Source organism: Watersipora subatra, chromosome 2 (genome assembly GCF_963576615.1).
Source record: "Watersipora subatra chromosome 2, tzWatSuba1.1, whole genome shotgun sequence".
In the NCBI taxonomy this organism is placed as follows: domain Eukaryota; kingdom Metazoa; phylum Bryozoa; class Gymnolaemata; order Cheilostomatida; family Watersiporidae; genus Watersipora; species Watersipora subatra.
Window position 1 is genome coordinate 73,253,840 of NC_088709.1, and position 19,276 is coordinate 73,273,115.

Below are 19,276 nucleotides of genomic sequence, written 5' to 3' on the forward strand. Positions count from 1 at the left end.
AGCAAATGTGATAGTGTTAATTATTTCTAGATATTTCAGCAATGAGTGATTTACCATTCTTAAGTTTGACTTTTTATAGCCAAAAAATATTTAATCTCGAGTTTTTTTCTGATATATTCAAAAATACTTTATGGCAAAGTTACAAAATTTTCCATTGAATGGTACTTTCAGTTAATATTGTTACAATGGAGTCAGAGATATAAAAATATTCATAACGTTTTAAAGTTTTCGATGTTGTAATAAAAATAGCTTAGCAGCGTATAGGCCTATCGGTGATTGCTCGCTGCCATGAAACATATCACAAAAATTATTGTCTCACTTAAATACAGTAGTTTGCAAAAGGTAAACAGTTTACTCAATACAAACAAGGTCATTATGCCACTATGTCATCTGCTCTCTGGTCACCTGCCAGTTTCCATCGAAATATAACACAGCTATAAGCTCTATAAACTTCTATTTAGGCAGTATTTGTATTTTGTATGTCTTACAGCGTCAATTCGTATTGTCAGAAACATCAGTATATGTTCTGATTTTGAGTACATACTCTAGGACACTTATATTTTGCTAGTATTTAGTTTTGTGAGTAACATACAGAGTAAAATTTTGCTGCAACTTAATTTTTCATCTCTGAGGAGGGCGCAAATATAGTGATATGAAAATAAATGCAGTGGAAAAACATAATTGGATTCCTCAGGTTCGGTTTACCAGTAAGAAAATTTTTTTCAATTTGGGACTAGTTTGTAATTGTAAACCGCATGTAGAATTGTGTGGGCAAGATCAATAATGCAATTTGATCACCTGCTGCCATTTGTTTCTTGGACTATCAACGAACAAAGCTATTTAATTCCGCGTTTTCGCTCGTTCGTTATGATAGTTTGGATTCGCTCATAAAGTTTTTGCGAGAGGATGACTCCGCGAAAACACGAAAGTGAGATGAGGCAAAGACATAAGTGTCCTAGGGTATGTTGGTAAGTGTACAAACTTGAAAAATATATATTGATATGTGTACAAAGTTGAAGAGTACATTATATTGATGCTTTTACATGTGGAAAGTACATGATGCGACATTAGATATTGTTAGAGCGTATGTCTGAATGCATGGCGTTTCATAAAGTAAAAAATGATATGCATTCAGGCTGATGCAGGGAATGCTGGAAGGTATGAACTAAATTGTGTATACATGTCAATACATGTCAAGTTTACTAAAGTGTAAAAACAGCCAGAGTCAATTTCGTATGACATAAACACCATAAAATATAAAATATGTATTTTACAAACTCCTTCTATGTAAGCTGTAAGAGTAGTTTCTAACACCACTTGTATGCCATTTTAAAAACATAAAGTAAAACTTGCTAAAAAGACTAGGGAACAAACTAAATAAAACCCAATAAGTAAAGCTTACCAAAGAATTTTATATCGAACTTCTGATTTGTTTTAATAAAGTTCATGCTCTGAACATAAACAAAAGCAAATAAGAGTATTTTATTGTATTCAAATTTTCTTGAGTTTTGTTTAAGTAGGCAGCTACAATGTTATTTGATATGTTATATTTTATTAAGCAGGCAGCTACAAGTTTGCACCAAACTTTTTTAAAAAGCCTGATAGTTGTTTCACCAAACAACTATCAGGCTTTCTTAAAAGGTTTGGTGCAAACCTTTCCTTCTGTATAACCAATGCAAATTGCAGTCATCTTTGACTACTTGAGTTTCTCAAATACATCTTTTGAAATCATCTCAAGAAAAAAATGTTAATTAAACAAGCTATATAGTAGATCAACAGAACTACAGTCTGTTTAGCGGTGTTTTTCTCCAGCATAATATGTGAAAGATAAATGAGAGTAACCACTTGAAACGCTCAGAAAAAAATTTCTATAGATATCTTAACACTCTGTTCTGTGTTTGACAAAAAACAGACACTATCTCTTAACATCCAACGGGACAGTAGTTCTCTCTGTTCCATCAGCTATACAATTGAAACTGGATTTAAAAGTGTTTGAGTTTTTATTGGCTGTAAGTATTCCTCAGGCTCATCAATGTCTGCCATGTCTAAATAATCTTCTGGAATGTTCTTTGTAACACGTCGATCAGAATAATAGTTCTCAGTTTGTTCAGAGCCTGTTGAGGGAATGATTTCTCCTCTCAAAACCTTAGAAAGGTATTCTGACAAATCATTAAATGTTGGTCGTCTTTCTGGTTCTTCCTCCCAGCACTTGGAGATCTCCTTAAATCTTAAGTAATAAAACCATAATTTAACTAAATACCTCTATTTAATACCTCTATTAAAATCTTATATATAATTTTTTCTACACCAATTGCAATGTGTGGTAGCTGAAGAAATATAAACATGGCAAGGCAGATCCTATGAACAAGCCACGTTTAAACATATTAATAGCATCATTGTAATAACTGGTTTCCTTTGTTTTCTGGGAGCCGCAAGGTTATAGCAGATATTAGCTAAAGTTCTAGCTTTATGGGAAACTGTAAAACAAGTTGTTTGGGAGGTTATATCATTTTACATGATTCATTAACATTGATAGAATTATAAGGAAGATAACTTGCTAACAGGTGCGTTATCGTTAGGTAGACTGTATTTATAAGTATTGCACTACTTTGACAACTTTAAAACAACCTACAATAAAAGTACTGGTAAAATGAGTAGTAGACAGTGTTAGTTATAAGATCCCTCAACTATAACTTTATGTACTCTATTAATGATAGCTAATGAGCTTGTGTATGTAATAATAACCCATAGTAAGATGGTTACACCTAAAAGATTTTCTGCTTACATTCCTGGTGGGCAATTGCTTGGCTTGTCAAGGCGCTTTCCACTAATCACATATTCCTTTATGTGATAGTTGCTTACTCCTGGATATGGTGAACTACCACGAGTGAGCAACTCCCAAAGTGTGACACCGTATGACCACTGAAAGAGAATAATGCTCTATATAAGACACAAAACCTAACTCCCTATGATGTCATTGGCTGCCTTTTTAAGTAAACTAGCTTTTAACAGTTGTATTACATATCTTATGATGACAACTTTTGTTCTTTACAATCGCAACAAATTTTTATGCTCATTAGTTTTGTATCATGCAAATATTTAATACACCATAATTATTCCAATGCTCTCATGTTTCCAATGAATGTTATATTATAAATAAAAATTCTTTATAGTATGCTATGTCATATTATATACTCTCATACTGTTTTATATTATACTATTTTATTACATTATAGTATATATTAATATACATATATATTATAAAGTATGAATTATATTATATCCTATTATATTATATCATAGTTTATCATATTAGTAACGATAAATTTCTAGAAAAATAAATTATCACAAAAGTGAAATGTATATTGTAGAAGTTTACAAAGTAAAAAACTTGGTCTCTGAGCTGGAGGTCCAGCAATGGATTATGCATAATTATGAAAACATTCCTTGTGGGAAAATGAGCAAGAATTCAATTTTATTGAGCATTAATATTGCATTTAGTGTAGGGCAAGATTAGACTTTTATGACTAATAGTCATAATAATTTGCACAAACCACGTCAGACTTTGAGCTGTATCTTCCTTCTTTCAATGACTCGACTGCCATCCACTTTAGAGGCACTGGCTTGTTCATAGCCTCCATGCTGTAGTAATTTCTTTCATAAATATCTCGAGACATTCCAAAGTCTGAAATCTTTACAATGAATGAGCCATCTACCCTGCCAATGTGAATGTTCAGTAAAAACTAAAGCATTGCAAAACAGGATATACAGTGAAAGTTCTATTAGAACACCACCTTTATTTGAACGCACCTCTAATAGAGTGCCACTATTGAAGACAATTTGACATTTGTTGGCCTTCAAAGACCCATAAGAGCCAGCGATTAGTTGAAAAGGCTAAACAAAGTCATACTAGTGATGACTAGGTTGCACTGATAATGATTGCTAAATTTTTCTGCTGTTCAACTATAAAACGTTGAGTTGTTTTGTGTTCAGACTTTAAAAGCAATGTCATAGAAAGAAATATTAATTGTATCAGAATAATTGTAGTTTTTTGTTTAAAGTGATGTTGATACTTTGGCCTATATAAAAAATGGTTTACACTTACGACGGCACATAAATAATCATGAGTTTTTATTTGAGTTTTTAGATGAAAGTTGTGTTTGGCACACAACTAGCTAACAGTTTATCTTTATATGTGAGAATGCAGCCCATAAATGTTTTGCTCTGCTAAAAACTCTTTTATGCCTAACCTAATATATATATATATATATATATATATATATATATATATATATATATATATTTGAGGAAATAGTACAAAGAAAGTAAACTTTTAGTAATTGCGCTACAAATTTGTTTCGTGCGATGCACTCATCAGACAACCGCGTCTGATGAGTGCATCACACAAAACAAATTTGTAGCGCAGTTACCAAAAGTTTACTTCTTTCGTAATATTTCTTCAAATATTTCATACTCCACTAATTATCTTTTAGGTTTTTAGTGTAGAGTTCTCTTTTTATATGCTTTTGCACCTACTTTTAGTTAATATACATACAGTGAAACTCGGATATATCGCCCTCGGATATATCGAACACATGGTTAACTCGAATGGATTTGCTTGGTCCGTTCCCACGCAATGATAAATGGCTTTAGATAACTCGACCGAAACTCCGCTAACTTGAACAGTTTTTTGCCAAACGGCTACCGAGATGGTTGTTATTATTGCTTTAGAATATCACTTTATTACAAACCATAGAAATAAACATCGACTTTTAGTAGTTCTTAGGCCTCGTTATTACCAACATCGGCAAATATTTTCATTAATGACTTTTCTAAAAGTTTGCAAAAATCAAATTTTACCAAACATCCGCTTAGCGATAAGCCCTCCAAATGCAAGAAAAGCGAGGTAAAATTTGAATAACTTTAAAGTAATATCGGCAAAATTGATAATGGGTTTTTAATAGTAAAGCAGTTTTGTAATAACTGACTTACTACAAAATTGATCTTGGTTAAAACGCTCGGTAGAAAAATATGTATGTATTTTTTCTAAGCGTTTTAACCGCGATCAAGTTTTGCCAATTTTAATCTGAGAACGTCCTGGCAGTCACATCACCTAAAGCAACAAACAAATCTCAAGTGATAAAAAATATCTATACTTTCTGATTAAAAATATTTATAACTTCACACGAGAGACCCTTTAACTTGCAACAAGCAATCTATGCTTTTTATTGATATATAGTTTGTATATGTACATGTATCTACTGATAAATATGTGCACTCATGACTGTCCTGATAACTTGAACGCTCTAATAACTCAAACACTTTTGCTCGGTCCCTTGAAGTTTGAGATATCTGTGTTTCACTGTATATATATACATATATATATATATGCATATATATATATATATATATATATATACACAGATTTATGTAAAACCTGTAATTTCCTTAATCAAGAATTATTGAGCAATGAACTACATATAGATAAATATACATATATGTATAGACATAAATGATAAATATAGATAAATCTATATTTATCCATATAGATAAAATCTACATATATGTATAGATATATATATATATATATATATATACATATCTGTGCAGATATATACTTATATATACAGATATGTATATGTGTCTATACGGATATGTATATTTATCTATATGTATATCATTGCTCAATAATTCTTGATTAATGAAATTACAGGTTTTTTAATACAACAAGATTCACCAAAAACTAAGCCATAATGAACTGTAACAAGACAGATTATTAAACTTAGCTTATAAACTAGCAAATAGAATATTTGTCTACTTTTGATGTGTAACTGTTTTGATGTTCATTGATAGTGTACACTATCGAGTTGTCAACTTAGAATCTTTTATTCATAGTTTTGGCGTATGGGTAAAAAGACGTTCTAGCGTACTGGTTCCCGATTATATGCAGGTTGATTCGTGTGCCTCACAGCTCTTTTTTGACAAAATAAAAACAATGTCAGACTCATTCTGCAAACATGTATTTCCCATTTAGCTTGACGCCGTAACAAATAACTGTGGGAGCAAAGTTCAACGGTTTTCCTTTAGGGCCCTTGAAATGAAACTCCTAGATTAGTTAACACATTAGTAGTTTTTTTTTCAAGGCATTTGTTATGAAACCATTCAACATGGTTCATGTTAAGTGTGAAGTCGCCTTACTTCAATAGTATTTCCAAAAAAATATTTTGTTCAAAACCCTCAGACTCACAAATTCTTAAAACAGTTAATGCTCATCAATTATTTAGTTATTACTAAGCTGTATACGGATTTGAAAGAGGCAGATTTATACCAAGGCTTTTATGCCAACGATTAATCTTCAATGTTGTTAGTTTGTGCTTACAGTCATTGTCACTTATGTAGGTCGGTCTGTCATTTTTGCTTTCACTAGCATTGCAATAGCCAAAATAAAAAAAACTTTCACGTCCACAAAAAGTCTGATCATTGGTTAGTTGAAATATGGTAAAAAGGCATAAAAATATTATAAATTTTTGTGTTATTATTGTATAATATTATACATATTATATCTAACTAGAAATATATCATATTGTATAAAATAAGCAAACACCTACATGCAATTTCTAGTAGCCAGATCTCTGTGTACAAATCTTTCTTTGGCCAAGTAAGACATACCATTAGCTATTTGCAAGCCAAAGTGAAGGATGTCAGATAACATCAACTCCTATAAAAATTAAGTGACATGCTCAAACAAGTGACAGTGATTTATGAATATCAGTTGAACAAATATTAATGGACTAGTAATAAAGTTGCTAGAAACACAAATAATTGGTAAAATCTAACTGGTTCACTCTAAAAAAGGTTTTACAGAAAAATCTACAGATTTCACTGAAAAGCTGTTGACCAAGAATCTCTAAAAAGTTTTGTCATTCTGTACGCCTTTGTCAAACTAACAGCCAGCCTAATTAAGTGTTGCTTATTATTTTTTTAGCAAGAGGAAATTTTCTACTGTAGGATTTCAACTACTGGTAGGCCCAATGAGAGAAAAACAAGCAGTGTTATATTACTTCAAAACTAAGTAGGATACTCTACTTATATAGCCACCTCTTATTTCAGCTGTATGTGATTCACCAGTTGATTTAGAAGGAAAGATATCATAAAGGGAAAATGAGTTTTTGCAAATAGTGCTACAAAAAAGTGTTTTATATAGTTTGTACTATGTATCTCTGATCATAGTACCAGGATCTGGTTAGTTATCTCTGATCAACTAACCAAGTCCTCATGCTTGATCAAGCTACACAGATCACCATTCTCCATATATGGAAGTACAACCATCGGCCTTTCTCCTTCTTCACAAACTACACCAATGAGTGACAAAACATTCTTGTGTTTGAAGTCTATCATCATCGTGCCTTCAGTGAGGAAGCTCTCAAAATCTTCAAAGCTCAGTTCTTGATCATCTACAAAATAAGGTTGAAAGATTTGAATGAATAATTACTCTGCAAGCAACAAAGTTTCTGTACTTGGTTTGCAAAATAAATCCGACAACACATAGAGAGACATAAGATCTCATCAGAAGCTCAAAATTAGAATATTCTGAAGTTCTCACACTGTTGCTTATGAGCAAGCCTTCAGCAACAAGTTTTCAGTGAGGTTTTCCAGCAGACACACTGGTTTTCTAGCAGAGACTAGTGAGGCGTAAGAAAATAGTAGTTTAACATGGCAGCATTTCATCTCTAACTTATCAAGAACAGTTTTATAACCAACAAACTGCTGAACATAAAAATTAGCCGGTTCTGCAACCGCATGATTAAGTTTTATAATGTTTGGGCAAAGTTTTTATTAGTATTTAGGTACTATATTTTATCTGGTATCTGTATTGTCATTACCATTTACATAATGCTCGGTTCATTACAGTTCAAAGTATACATATATTGTTTATATATTGTTTATAAGTATTGAAGTATTAGATATTACCAAATGTGTATACCGTGATTGCCATGTAGCTAGTTTGCTGTTCATTGCAGCTGAAAAGCATATAAGTTAGCAAACCATTTTTTTTTAAATACTATATATTCTATGAAATGATATTTGGTTGCATACATAAGCAAATAAGACAAAACGTGACAAGTACTTGGTGGTAACACGTACAAATTTGAACTCACAACTTTCTAAAGAAACAAAATTTTACCAACCGTATTCAGCTCATATTCTTATCAATTGATGAGATATAAATAAGCACCTTTCAAGGTCTTAACAGCGACAGTCTTCAGGTTTCCTGATGGAGTGATGAGTTGACCTTTGTAAACCATTCCAAAGTTCCCTTTTCCAATCTGTTTTCCGATGCTTAACTTTTCATTGGGAATTTTGCAGCGATCCAAGTTTGTTTGAACATTTTCATCAAGTTTTTGTTTCAGGAACCAATGTTGAATACTCTCATTGCCTAACAAAAAAAGAGACTCTGAATACACTAAATTAGTTTGAAAGCTACTTAATTCAAGAAAACATTAAATATCATAACAAACTGTTGTCAGCCTTTTTAAACTACATGTATGTGTTATTTCTGATAATAAGTCTCATTTATAACTAATGAGCGGCATTTAGCAACCTAAAATTTTGACATTCCTTCACTTTTTACATAATATTTTGTCAAACTTTTTCAGTATCCTAATTGTTGGAACTGATATGAGCTAACCTGAGGGCTGATAACATTTGTTGCTCATTTTATAAGTTAACATGTATATTGTATTCTGTATTTAGTATATAACAAAAGCGTGTGTTAATAGGTTTGAAAAATCAACAGCTATATCCTACCTCTATTGTGTGACCAGGCTGCGCAATTCTCTTTTACAATCAGTATCACAAGACCAAGTGCATTTGAACATGGCATTATAACTGAGAATACAGCTTTGATTGATTACGGGTGAGCCAACTCTTGCTATTCCGCTAATTGGTGTACAACTCCAGTTATGCCAATAGTATTCTTAGCTGATGTTTGGTAAATTACAGAGCGTTTTTTTGGCTTTTTTAACTGGATACTCAAAACTGTGGTTTGATATTTCATTGAGTTTGCTAACTTTTATGTGAACTTTTCTTTTTATTTTCCAGCCTCAAAATGAAATAAAAATGGATGCCTGACCAGTGCTTGTTTAATATAGTTTTGTTTTTCTCTTAGATAGTAGTTGTCATACTGTAAATTTGTTCATGCATTAGTCTTAGAGAAAAGCTCCACATAGAGGCATTTCGGTGCCCAGTTATTATCGTCTACCAAATTCTTGGGTACGACTTAGCTGACTCACTGCAGTGAGATCCTGCAGTCATAGTTTTTAGTAGTGAGATTTTATTAACATTCTGTTCCCTGAACTGTTTTTTTACTTAATTCAAAGTTTTCATGATCAAGGCACATGGCTTCATCATAGTACTTTGCAACAACATCTTCAACAGTTTAAAGAAAAACACTTTTGTAGCATCCTCCTGACATAGTCCCTGCTCTTATGTTTACCCATAAATTAGCACTTCATATAGTTTGTGTCATTAGCCCTAGATTATTCCATCCTACTTGTCATTGCTTTGTTCTAAAAGCAGCTGCAATTTTCCTTGACAGGGCAATGTTTGAGTGTGAATGGACTTGTCTCAGCACTTTTTAAGCACCATACAAGTAGAGCCTTGTCCAAGAATTGCAGGAAGCAGTGAGAGGAAATCAAGCCAGAGACCGCAGAGTCACCAAGAGATGCCCCTACCACTTGTACTATTGGTCTTATGCATTTTGATATATATAAATTTATGCTTAACTAGCCTACTAACAATTAGCCATAACTGAGTTTCACTAGCTCTCGCTAAACAACAGAATATCAAACATATTTTAGGTCAAATACCTGATCTCTTGGTGTCAAGTGCTAATGAGTCATCTGTTTTCATAGCGAAAGCTGCCAATATTTTTTTCTGACGACAAGTCTTTACAACCCAAAATATAGTGACAGCTATGCCTGCCAAGACACCTGCAGTGATCAACCCAATCATACTGTGTCGAAAGGGATCATTGTCATACCACATTCTGTTCAAATAATAGAGGTATCCAACATCGGTCTTTACATTTCCTACTATCACCTGTAACAGTAGATAAGGTAGAAAAACTATAAATAGTCAACAAAGCAAGTTTTTAAGCTCCTATAATAGTTAGTCTAATAGTTGAGATACGTTTATTTAACTCCCCTATCTAGTCAGACTGTTAGGAGTTAGCTTACCTTTGATTATACGTTGGTAAGTACCATATAATTTATCATTTCAATCCATAACTGCCACTAACAGCTTTTATGGTTTTTTCATAGGTAAATCAGACACGCTGATTCCGATTTTGTACTCAACAGAAAAAGTGGTCCACTAACTTTTAAAGCCATTTCTGTTTTTGAACGCTTTTTACAGCGATTCAATATCGGTGTCGCAAACAACACTACAAGCCCTAAACATAGAAATGTGACCTAACCTAGCTTTTTAGGGACAGAAGTTGGGGATGTATAGTCTGATCTAAAATTATAGATATGGGTGTCTTAAAACCCATTATTCTCTAATTTCAACCTTCACAATAACTTCAGTCTTGTCTAAAAGGTAGATAAACTATTTAAAATTGTTTGTAGCTTGTTACAAGATGTTTAATATACTAAACGTCGTAAAAAATGAGCTCCAAAAAGCCCTATTTTATCATAAGCTAGCGTTGTTATTGAGTCAATTTTAAGCTAGGTTATGTCACAAAAGTAACGATATGCGCTAAATAAACTATGCCTTCTAGATGAAATTGTTTTGGAGACAAAATGAAAATTAATCTCAAAACTTTTTGCAATTTCTTTATTGAGGCAATAAACATGAAAAATAGTGTAACCATAGTGATCAGCATAGTTAATTTGCTACTTAAAAAACTTCTATTTAGGATTGTGGCAGTTATGGTTTAATGTCATGTTGTAAACTTTTAATGACGGTGAATGCAGTAACTGTCTGCTAGACCGCGTAAACCTTTTTGTTTCAATAAGACCTACAATAATTTTTTATAAAACAAAAATTAAAATGGTTACCTCTCATATAAAATCAAATTTGGTATCAAATATTTGTGTACATAATATCAATGAACGGCAGAAGCAAAAGTGTTGTGGGCGATGTATTTATGGCATATTAGTTTCAGTAATTCAATTATACAGCATTTTATTATATGCAATTTATTTATCCCATTATGGAAACAATGGAGATTATTGCATTAGTGCAAAAATAAAATAATTAATTCTAGCTCAACTTTTAATTTGTCTCTTAAAACTTGTCTAATGATTAAATTTTGCTTTCACCTTTTTAACAAACCTTTACTTGACTTAAAAACCATTTAAGTTTTCCTTTGTAAGTTAATCTACTTGAGATATATTTTTGGAGTAAGACAGGTTCAACATTTTATTTTTATAACTTTTAGCAGGCTGACCTTAACATGAGGTAGATCTTTGTTTTTGACCTCTATCATGTTGCCCTCTAAAACACCTGGTTCTTTTGCTGGAAGACGGCAGACTAATTGATGAGTGCTGAGACCTGTTACATTACAGTAATTTTGCCCTACTTCTATAATGTAGTCCTTTTGTGCTGCTCCATTGTCCAAGTTTTCTCCAAACAATATCACAAGCTCATCTGAATTTACTTCCTGTTAAAATTAAAATCTACAATGTTTGGGAAGTAAATGGATGGGATTGCTAAATATCTTTAAGTTTTTGCACAATATTTAAGAAATTTAGGATGCCTCTTCATAAACATAAGTAGATACATTTGAATTTAAACAAACTCAAGATACCACCCTACACTTCTCACCGCACACCATCTGAAAACAACACACTTAATTTTTAACAAAAGGTTCTGAATGCTACATTAGTCGCTGAAACATTTAGAAAACAAGCACAACTATTGCAGGTCATTAGTGAGTGTATATCTTGTTGTGGTCCATCTAACTTAATTTACCTTGGTTAATATGAAGTAATTACATATCTAAAATAAAGGGTTTTGATGAAGGGCCTTTAGAGATGAGTTATAATTACTTTACATATTCATACTGGTAATACGTTACTCAGCTCCAAAACTATCACAAAACAGATTCAGCCCAGAAAAAGTACTTGTAGAACAGTTCTCTAGACAGATATATACAATAGTAGAAATAGTTGATCTACTTTAGGTGGTTTTAATGCATGTATCTTAGTGTGCTCTTGACCACCTATTATTTGGAAAAATATCTATCTAGAAGTATGAGCTCTGGGACCATATATCGTGCACTAAATCCAATTTCCATGATGTATTTACAATTGCTTTTCTCTCACCTGATATGATTGGCTATATTCATCCATGAATGTGTATATGAATGGATCTTCATAAACATAAAGCTGAGCCAGACCTTTTAGGTATAAATCCGTGTTGTTTTCCAACTCTTCATAGAAATCGAATTGACCAAATATCAAGCCAAGAGCGAAGCTTATGCTGTATTCATTTAGTTGATATGCATCAATTTCTAAAACAAACACTAGATAAATAGAAAACAAAAACCATAGAAATTGTAAGGACAGAATTGATAATAGATGCATATTACTCTGATGATATTCTAGGTTTTGAAAATTCATAAGAATCTGGATCAGTGATGAAAAACATTTCGCTTTCACAAAAACCTATCCTTCAATCATAGCAAAGCTATTTTGCATATTTACCTTTTGCTAATGTTAACAAAAAACTTAGTAAATTAATAATAGAAACATAGTTCAGAACTGTCTATCAGTAACAGTTCTATGGATAAAGTAATAAACTAGCACTATAAGTGTAGTGATAGCATAGCTCTAAGAGTGTAGTAACAACATAGGTCAATGAGTACAGTAATAACATAACTCTATGATTATACTAATAATGTACAGTCAGCTTGAAGTCTCAATCTTTAATAAATCTTTTAATTTCTAGTTGCCATGTTGAGTTTACTAAAAATATTCAAAGCATCTGTAAAAATTTCAAGACTGATCATATCAGAGTAAACCACTTGTCACCAGACTAACAGACCTTTTGCTACTTGCCTATATAATGTATTGACCAAAACTGTGAGGTCATCATAAATTTGTAGGTCTTTCAGAATGGCTATAAGGAATGTAAGTTTATTTTAAGTCAGAGTTATTTCTTCATCACTCTCAAAAATTTGACCCCTTGTTCATTTGCAGTAAAACAGGTCAGTAAGAAGTGACACTTATTTATGTAATTCCTTGATGTTATAAAACTTTTAAAAGTTCAGGTAGTTGTTACACATACATGTAGGACTTTGAGTTGCCAGCAACATTGGAAACTATCACTACCATAAGTTTTAAAATATTGCGAAATATTAAAAAAGTGTTGTTATTTTCCTAAAGGTTTCACCAAGTTTTTGCGTTACTTTTCTTCCAATACAAAGAAAATTATCACCTGAACTGGTTTTATTGAGTACTTGTTCAACCAGTAGTGTGAGATCTGGAGTGAGACAATGCATTTCCTTTTCAGACACCAATGTGCAATCCTGAAAATGGCAAATAGTGATTTAGGTCGCTTATTAGAAGCATCATATGTGTTGATTTATTGTTTTTCCCTTTCTTTTTTTAACTCAAACTTAACAAGTTGTCATATTGTGCACAATCATTATGTAGTTTTATTTCTCTATTCAAAACTTATTAAATATCAAGGTAGGATACACCATGTGACATAAAATTCTCATATGAGCAAATCACGTCAGAAACTTTTGATTAACTATGTGTGCTGTTGTTGCTCAGACCTACCGTTGTTATTGTTGTATTTGTGTCATTGAATTCCCTCAAGTAGATGAACATTTGATGACTTGGAACTGTATCAAAGTAATAGCCTGTAACTGTCTGAGTTATTCCCCCTCTGAGAAAGATACACAGTATATGCTACTCTGGTGCATACTCAATAGCTGAAAGTTAATTAAATAATCAGAAAGTGATATACTAGTTGCTAAATTTTTGAGCTCTATAAACTAATGTCAAGGTAGACAGATGAACCTATGTTATCAAAATAAACTTTGACACCCACCGATTAATCCATTTAGAACAAAAAATTCAAATATAAGTAATTTGTGTCTATGATAATCATTCTTATTCTAACACCATTATACTGACATAACTATCATTTAATTCAATTGTTGGCAGCACATAAAATATATTTACGTGTGATGGCTTCTTTGGCAAAAGATTGAAAACTTTATTTACATGTCAAATTAATTACTACAGGGGGTTGCACCAAATTGAACAACACACTTTAGATATTCAAAACAGGAGCAATTGTACACAAAAATAGAGAAAACCAGCCTTAATTGAAGTTTATAATAATCACTAGCCGAAAGCTCGGCGTTGCACATGTAATATGGATTTATCTAATGATTTTAAGTAAGTTTTCGGAAAAACTAGTTCCTTACTAAAATGTTTACTAAAACAATATCAGCAATTTGGACCTGTTTACAAATCGTGACGTTACAGGTAACAGGCAACAGTGCTAGTTACTCACCCCAAGCGCTTTCAGCATGCATATCTTAGCTAGCGTAATTAATATGTTCACCATTATTAATCTTTAAGCTCAGCCACATGTACTATCTTATGGTTAAATCTGCCACCTCCCAATCTAGAATCTCTGAGATCAAATTTTTACTGTGCAGAGTTTTCATTGCTACATTTTTACTGTTATAGTTAACCAAAAAAAAACAAACAAGGAGATTTATATGTATATATAGATAAAAATACACGATGAAGACTCAACACAAAAAACCTAAGTGTATGCATTTATGCCTTACCTAAAATAGATACAAATAACAAACATTGTCTTTGCAAACGTCATGATGATAAACAATATCAAGAAAGATCAGCACACTCTTTTCATGGTGGCTGATTGAGACAGAATGTTTTAGGTACATACTTACTTGAGTATTGTAGCCCGGGGTGTAATATTTTGGATAATAGGATTTGGCAAGTACTCAAACAGAAATATTTTTATGTGCATGCCAATATCTAGGGCTGTAGTAGCTTTGAAGATCAGACTGACTGTGGATTTTCCATGGCGGGCTTCCGGAATAATAAATGTCATTTCTTCATAACTAAAATAAGATTTGCTTGAAAAAGAAAGCTTATAAATCATATAATAATATCGGCTTTAAGGTTACCCAAATGTAAAATATTTATTATTATAACTTACCATAGGCAAAATCGGCTCGCGCTTATGCTCAAGTTTGTCTGCATAGACGGATTTGTTCTAGTTCGTGTTAGTCAGATGAAGTTGTATATGATTAGTCAAGTTGCTCTATGTTACTCTTACATGACAAGACAATATTTCAAATTAGCTATCAATGAACACGGTCTAAAACTTATTGATGTTAATTTCTAAAGTTTAGTTTCTAAAATTTCATTAAAATAAGCTATAATTTAACGTCTTTAATTTGAGTATCAATTGCATTTCATGGCAAGATAACAGACTATATATATATATATATATATATATATGATGATTATTGCATGGCAATATGAAACTATTAGTAATAAAGTTGTTTTAAACTTAACTTTAACTTTCATTTTTACTCAATTTTATATATATATATATATATATATATATATATATATATATATATATATATATATATATATATATATATATATATATATATATATATATATATATATATAGTACGCGATCATCAGACGCGATAGCGTCTGATGATCGCGTACTATCATCATCATAGCACTCATCAGACGCGATTTTAGTACAATCGCGTCTGATGAGTGCTCCGCACGAAACAAATTTGTAACGCAAATACTAAAAGTTTACTTTTTTCGCAATAATTTTTCAAATATATATATATATATTATTGATCTTTGGGAACTCGTTTAAATACAATTAGATAAGTGTGCCTAAATTTTTTACAAAGAAGGTTTTTACTTAACAAGTTTTTGAAAAGTAGTAAATTCTCTAAAAAGTTTCAGTATTTACTTTTCCAGTATAGTGTACTCGATTGGAGCACCATCCAATATAACAGCAAACTCTATGCCGTGTTGGTTCAAGTACCCAACTCGTGCTGTTACTTTTGTTCCTCCACTACTTGGACCAGACAATGGAAAGACATCTTCAACATACCAGTGCTACAAAAAATCAATTGATCATAGAATTACAACTGTATCACACTGATAGAGCGTGGTCTGTATGTACAAAATCAAAATAGCTCAGCAATTATATTAGCTATGTTAAAAACTAAACGAATTATAATGGGTTTTGGTTGGCTACTGTTTTGATAGTGTTAGCAACCAAAACAAATTAGTAATATATTGTGTCATATAAGTTTCACAAGTCTAATTAAATGTAAAATTTACAACTTACACATTGTCTTCCTGCAAGTTCCAGGTTCACATTTGGACCACAGTCACACTGCCCAGTGTCATTTTCACATCTCTTGTTGACATCTAGAGTTAGATCAGAACAGTCACAGTTGGCACAAACATTTGGTGATTTAAAGTACCTGTAGACACCTGCCGTCTCTTCACAAGACTCACACATGTCTCCTGTAATACCTTCAGGACAATGGCAGGTGTAGGCTTTTGCTCCAGTTTTATGAAAGTTATAATATTCTCTCATGTTCGTTGGTTCACCCACAATAGTAAAATTGTGTCCTCCGCAGTGAGGTCTAGAATAGGCAGATAATGTTTGTACGCTTTTATAATTAAACCGGTGCAGCATAGGAAGTTTTTGATAGATGGTATACCATATTTTAGCTCAAGCTTTTATATAGGACTTTGAATACATCTCAAAATTATAGTTAAATAAATATTGGTTATGGCATCAATTGCAGATTAGGCTTAATCTTTATTCAATAGACTGTTGCGTCAATCAAGAGACTATATCCTCAACCTATCATCAACATTAATGAGTCAATTCTCTCGCAGTTATTGTTTTATCTTTGTAAGTTTACCTGCTATACAAGGCAAAATCGCTGAGTTGGTACCAGTCTTCATAAGGACCGTACGACCATAAATGGCCAATTAGCTTTATTCTGACATCACCAACCAGCGAATCACTTAGTCGATAATTTTCTTCTCCAACCACAAGTATCGGAATTGTCAAAGTTGATGGTTTTGTAGGAAAGAAACTGCAAATAAGCAGGCTGAGTAAAAAGAAGTCAGAGCTGTTTGGATTGTATTTCAATAAAAAATAGCTTTTTGATACCCTAGCACTGTCATTAGCTCTATGAACATGTGATTTGTGATTTGTGATTTATTTTCATCAACAAAATTAGTTGAGCAAAAGAAAATAACTGGAAGAGTGATGAAGCCCATAATACGCAATAGCATAGCTAGTGTTAAAACGTGCAAGATGTTAAAACGAAAAAATAATATGGTTCGCTTCAGTCCTTTTGCTTATAGCATTGAAAGTTTTAGCAAATCTTTGCATCTAGTCATGCTATGAGTCAAACAGCTATATTTTAAATAAACAAAACTATTAATAAAGCTATAATTGGCTAAAGTCATATATCCGGGTTTTATTTATTTTTATTAGCCATTTTACTCTAAAAATTATTCATATACAAAATCAAATTCAGTTGTACATACAGTCCGATCGAATAAAAATGGTACTTACAATCTGGATAAAAACATATGGGCGTCTAAGCTGTAGCACTTTGGCGGCAAGGGCTGGTCCACACTTCTCTTTTTTTGTGATGATGGCTCTGGCAAAACCATCTCAAAAGTTAGAGGAGTGACTGATAAACCATAGTCTCCATAACAGTTATTAGATACAAATACTTGTGCTCTGGGCTCAGAATCAGGTCCAACAATCTCTACTTCTATTGCTGAAGGAAGTTTGTATCCATATTCAGCATAGAATCTTCCAGTAATAGCATAGGTCTATAGACAAACATATTTCAAATGAATTACACTTCAGAATATTAATTTATTGTCAAATAACAAATACTTTTATAGCGTATATGTTGTACCGTAGCTTAAATAAGCTATTCAAAGTAATTATAATTACTTTGAATAGCTTATTTAAGCTACGGTACAACATATACGCTATAAAAGTATTTGTTATTTGACAATAAATAGGTAGAACCAACACTGCACACACTGAACATCTTGAAATCTTTTTTGTGAGCGAAGCATGGCTAGAGTTTTAAGTCTACCAAAATATCAGAGTTAGTGTATACTACTTTCCAAATTTACATGAAAAACTTTGTATTGATTTAGGTTATAGGGTAAATATATTATGGGCACCAATTGTATTTATTATCACTAAGTTATACTATTTAGAATTTGTGTAGCAACACTCTTTACTGCTCAGAGTTTTTTTTTGTATTATCTTTGTACCATTTACGGATTAATTAATCTGGAGAAAGTTTTATATGACGCTGAGTCTATTTAGAAACTTTAATTAGCATCTATAAAAAGGGCTAGTTGAAAAACCTTTAAATTAGTAAAGTAATTAGGTTGTTATTTTGGTTTGACTTGTTTGAAAACAATCCAGCCAGCAAGTCAAGTTAACAAAGCATTCGAGTCAACAAAACTTGGTTTTACTATTTTACTGATGTTAATGAAAGTCACCTGTGTTTTATAGCATGCAAAAATTTTAAATTAGTGCTACAACTATGTTCATTGTGGATTGCATGTTGCGGGGACCTTTGAAACTCCTTTGAAAGACTCCCATGTTTAACGCCTTTAGTTCTAAAGTTCTTTATTCGCTAGCCTTGTGATCATACACAATAACTTTACAATTACTCACCAACATTGGCTGAGGGAATTTTATAAATATTTCTGTTTCATTTGCAAAGTCAGATATCCAACCTCTCTTCCCAAAGATTTCCCATTTGCCAGCATAATTTTCATAGCGTTTTGTATCAGTCAAAAACGAGTTATCTAAACCATCCGTACATGTGTCTGCTTCGTACATATTTGAAGCAAGGTTGAAGGTGTCAAAGTACTCAGAAGGACATCCACATTCTGGTAGAAACTGGTACTTAGCGAGAGGTGCCCCAGAAAACATAGAATATAGCTGGCTACAAATAAATGCAGAAAACTATCACCAGCTATGTTGAAAAGACCAAGTTGGAAATTTTGTGAAACGATTTTTTTTTGTATCAAATATATTTTGCTACTAATTACAAGCAAACATAATATAAAAAACAAATAAGTGAATAACAGAAACTTTTTTATAAAAAGGCAGCATTTCTAAAAAATTTAACTCTTGCATACATCTTTCACTTTAACAAAACAGCTTA

The 19,276-nt window shown here is 32.1% G+C and overlaps 1 protein-coding gene across 1 annotated transcript; it reads right to left on the reverse strand.

The window, feature by feature from the left end:
* Positions 1-1,849: 1,849 nt before the first annotated feature.
* On the reverse strand, positions 1,850-8,433 carry LOC137387335 (hepatocyte growth factor receptor-like). The gene is made up of 6 exons (XM_068073721.1): positions 8,237-8,433; positions 7,267-7,454; positions 6,609-6,718; positions 3,555-3,717; positions 2,786-2,922; positions 1,850-2,227 (listed from the first exon to the last, which is right to left on the reverse strand). Exons 1-6 carry the CDS (start codon positions 8,304-8,306, stop codon positions 1,963-1,965), a joined length of 933 nt encoding a protein of 310 aa, XP_067929822.1. The 5' UTR covers positions 8,307-8,433; the 3' UTR covers positions 1,850-1,962.
* Positions 8,434-19,276: the final 10,843 nt, after the last annotated feature.

What these genes read in the sequence shown, in the direction of transcription:
- LOC137387335 (XM_068073721.1), bottom strand. Translation starts at nt 8,306, where the DNA reads ATGGTTTACAAAGGTCAACTCATCACTCCATCAGGAAACCTGAAGACT. An exon ending in TGATCAAGCATGAGGACTTG is followed by an intron (nt 6,719 to 7,266) that starts GTTAGTTGATCA and finishes TAATTTTTATAG; the next exon opens with GAGTTGATGTTATCTGACAT. An exon ending in CTGGCTACTAGAAATTGCAT is followed by an intron (nt 3,718 to 6,608) that starts GTAGGTGTTTGC and finishes TCACATTGGCAG; the next exon opens with GGTAGATGGCTCATTCATTG.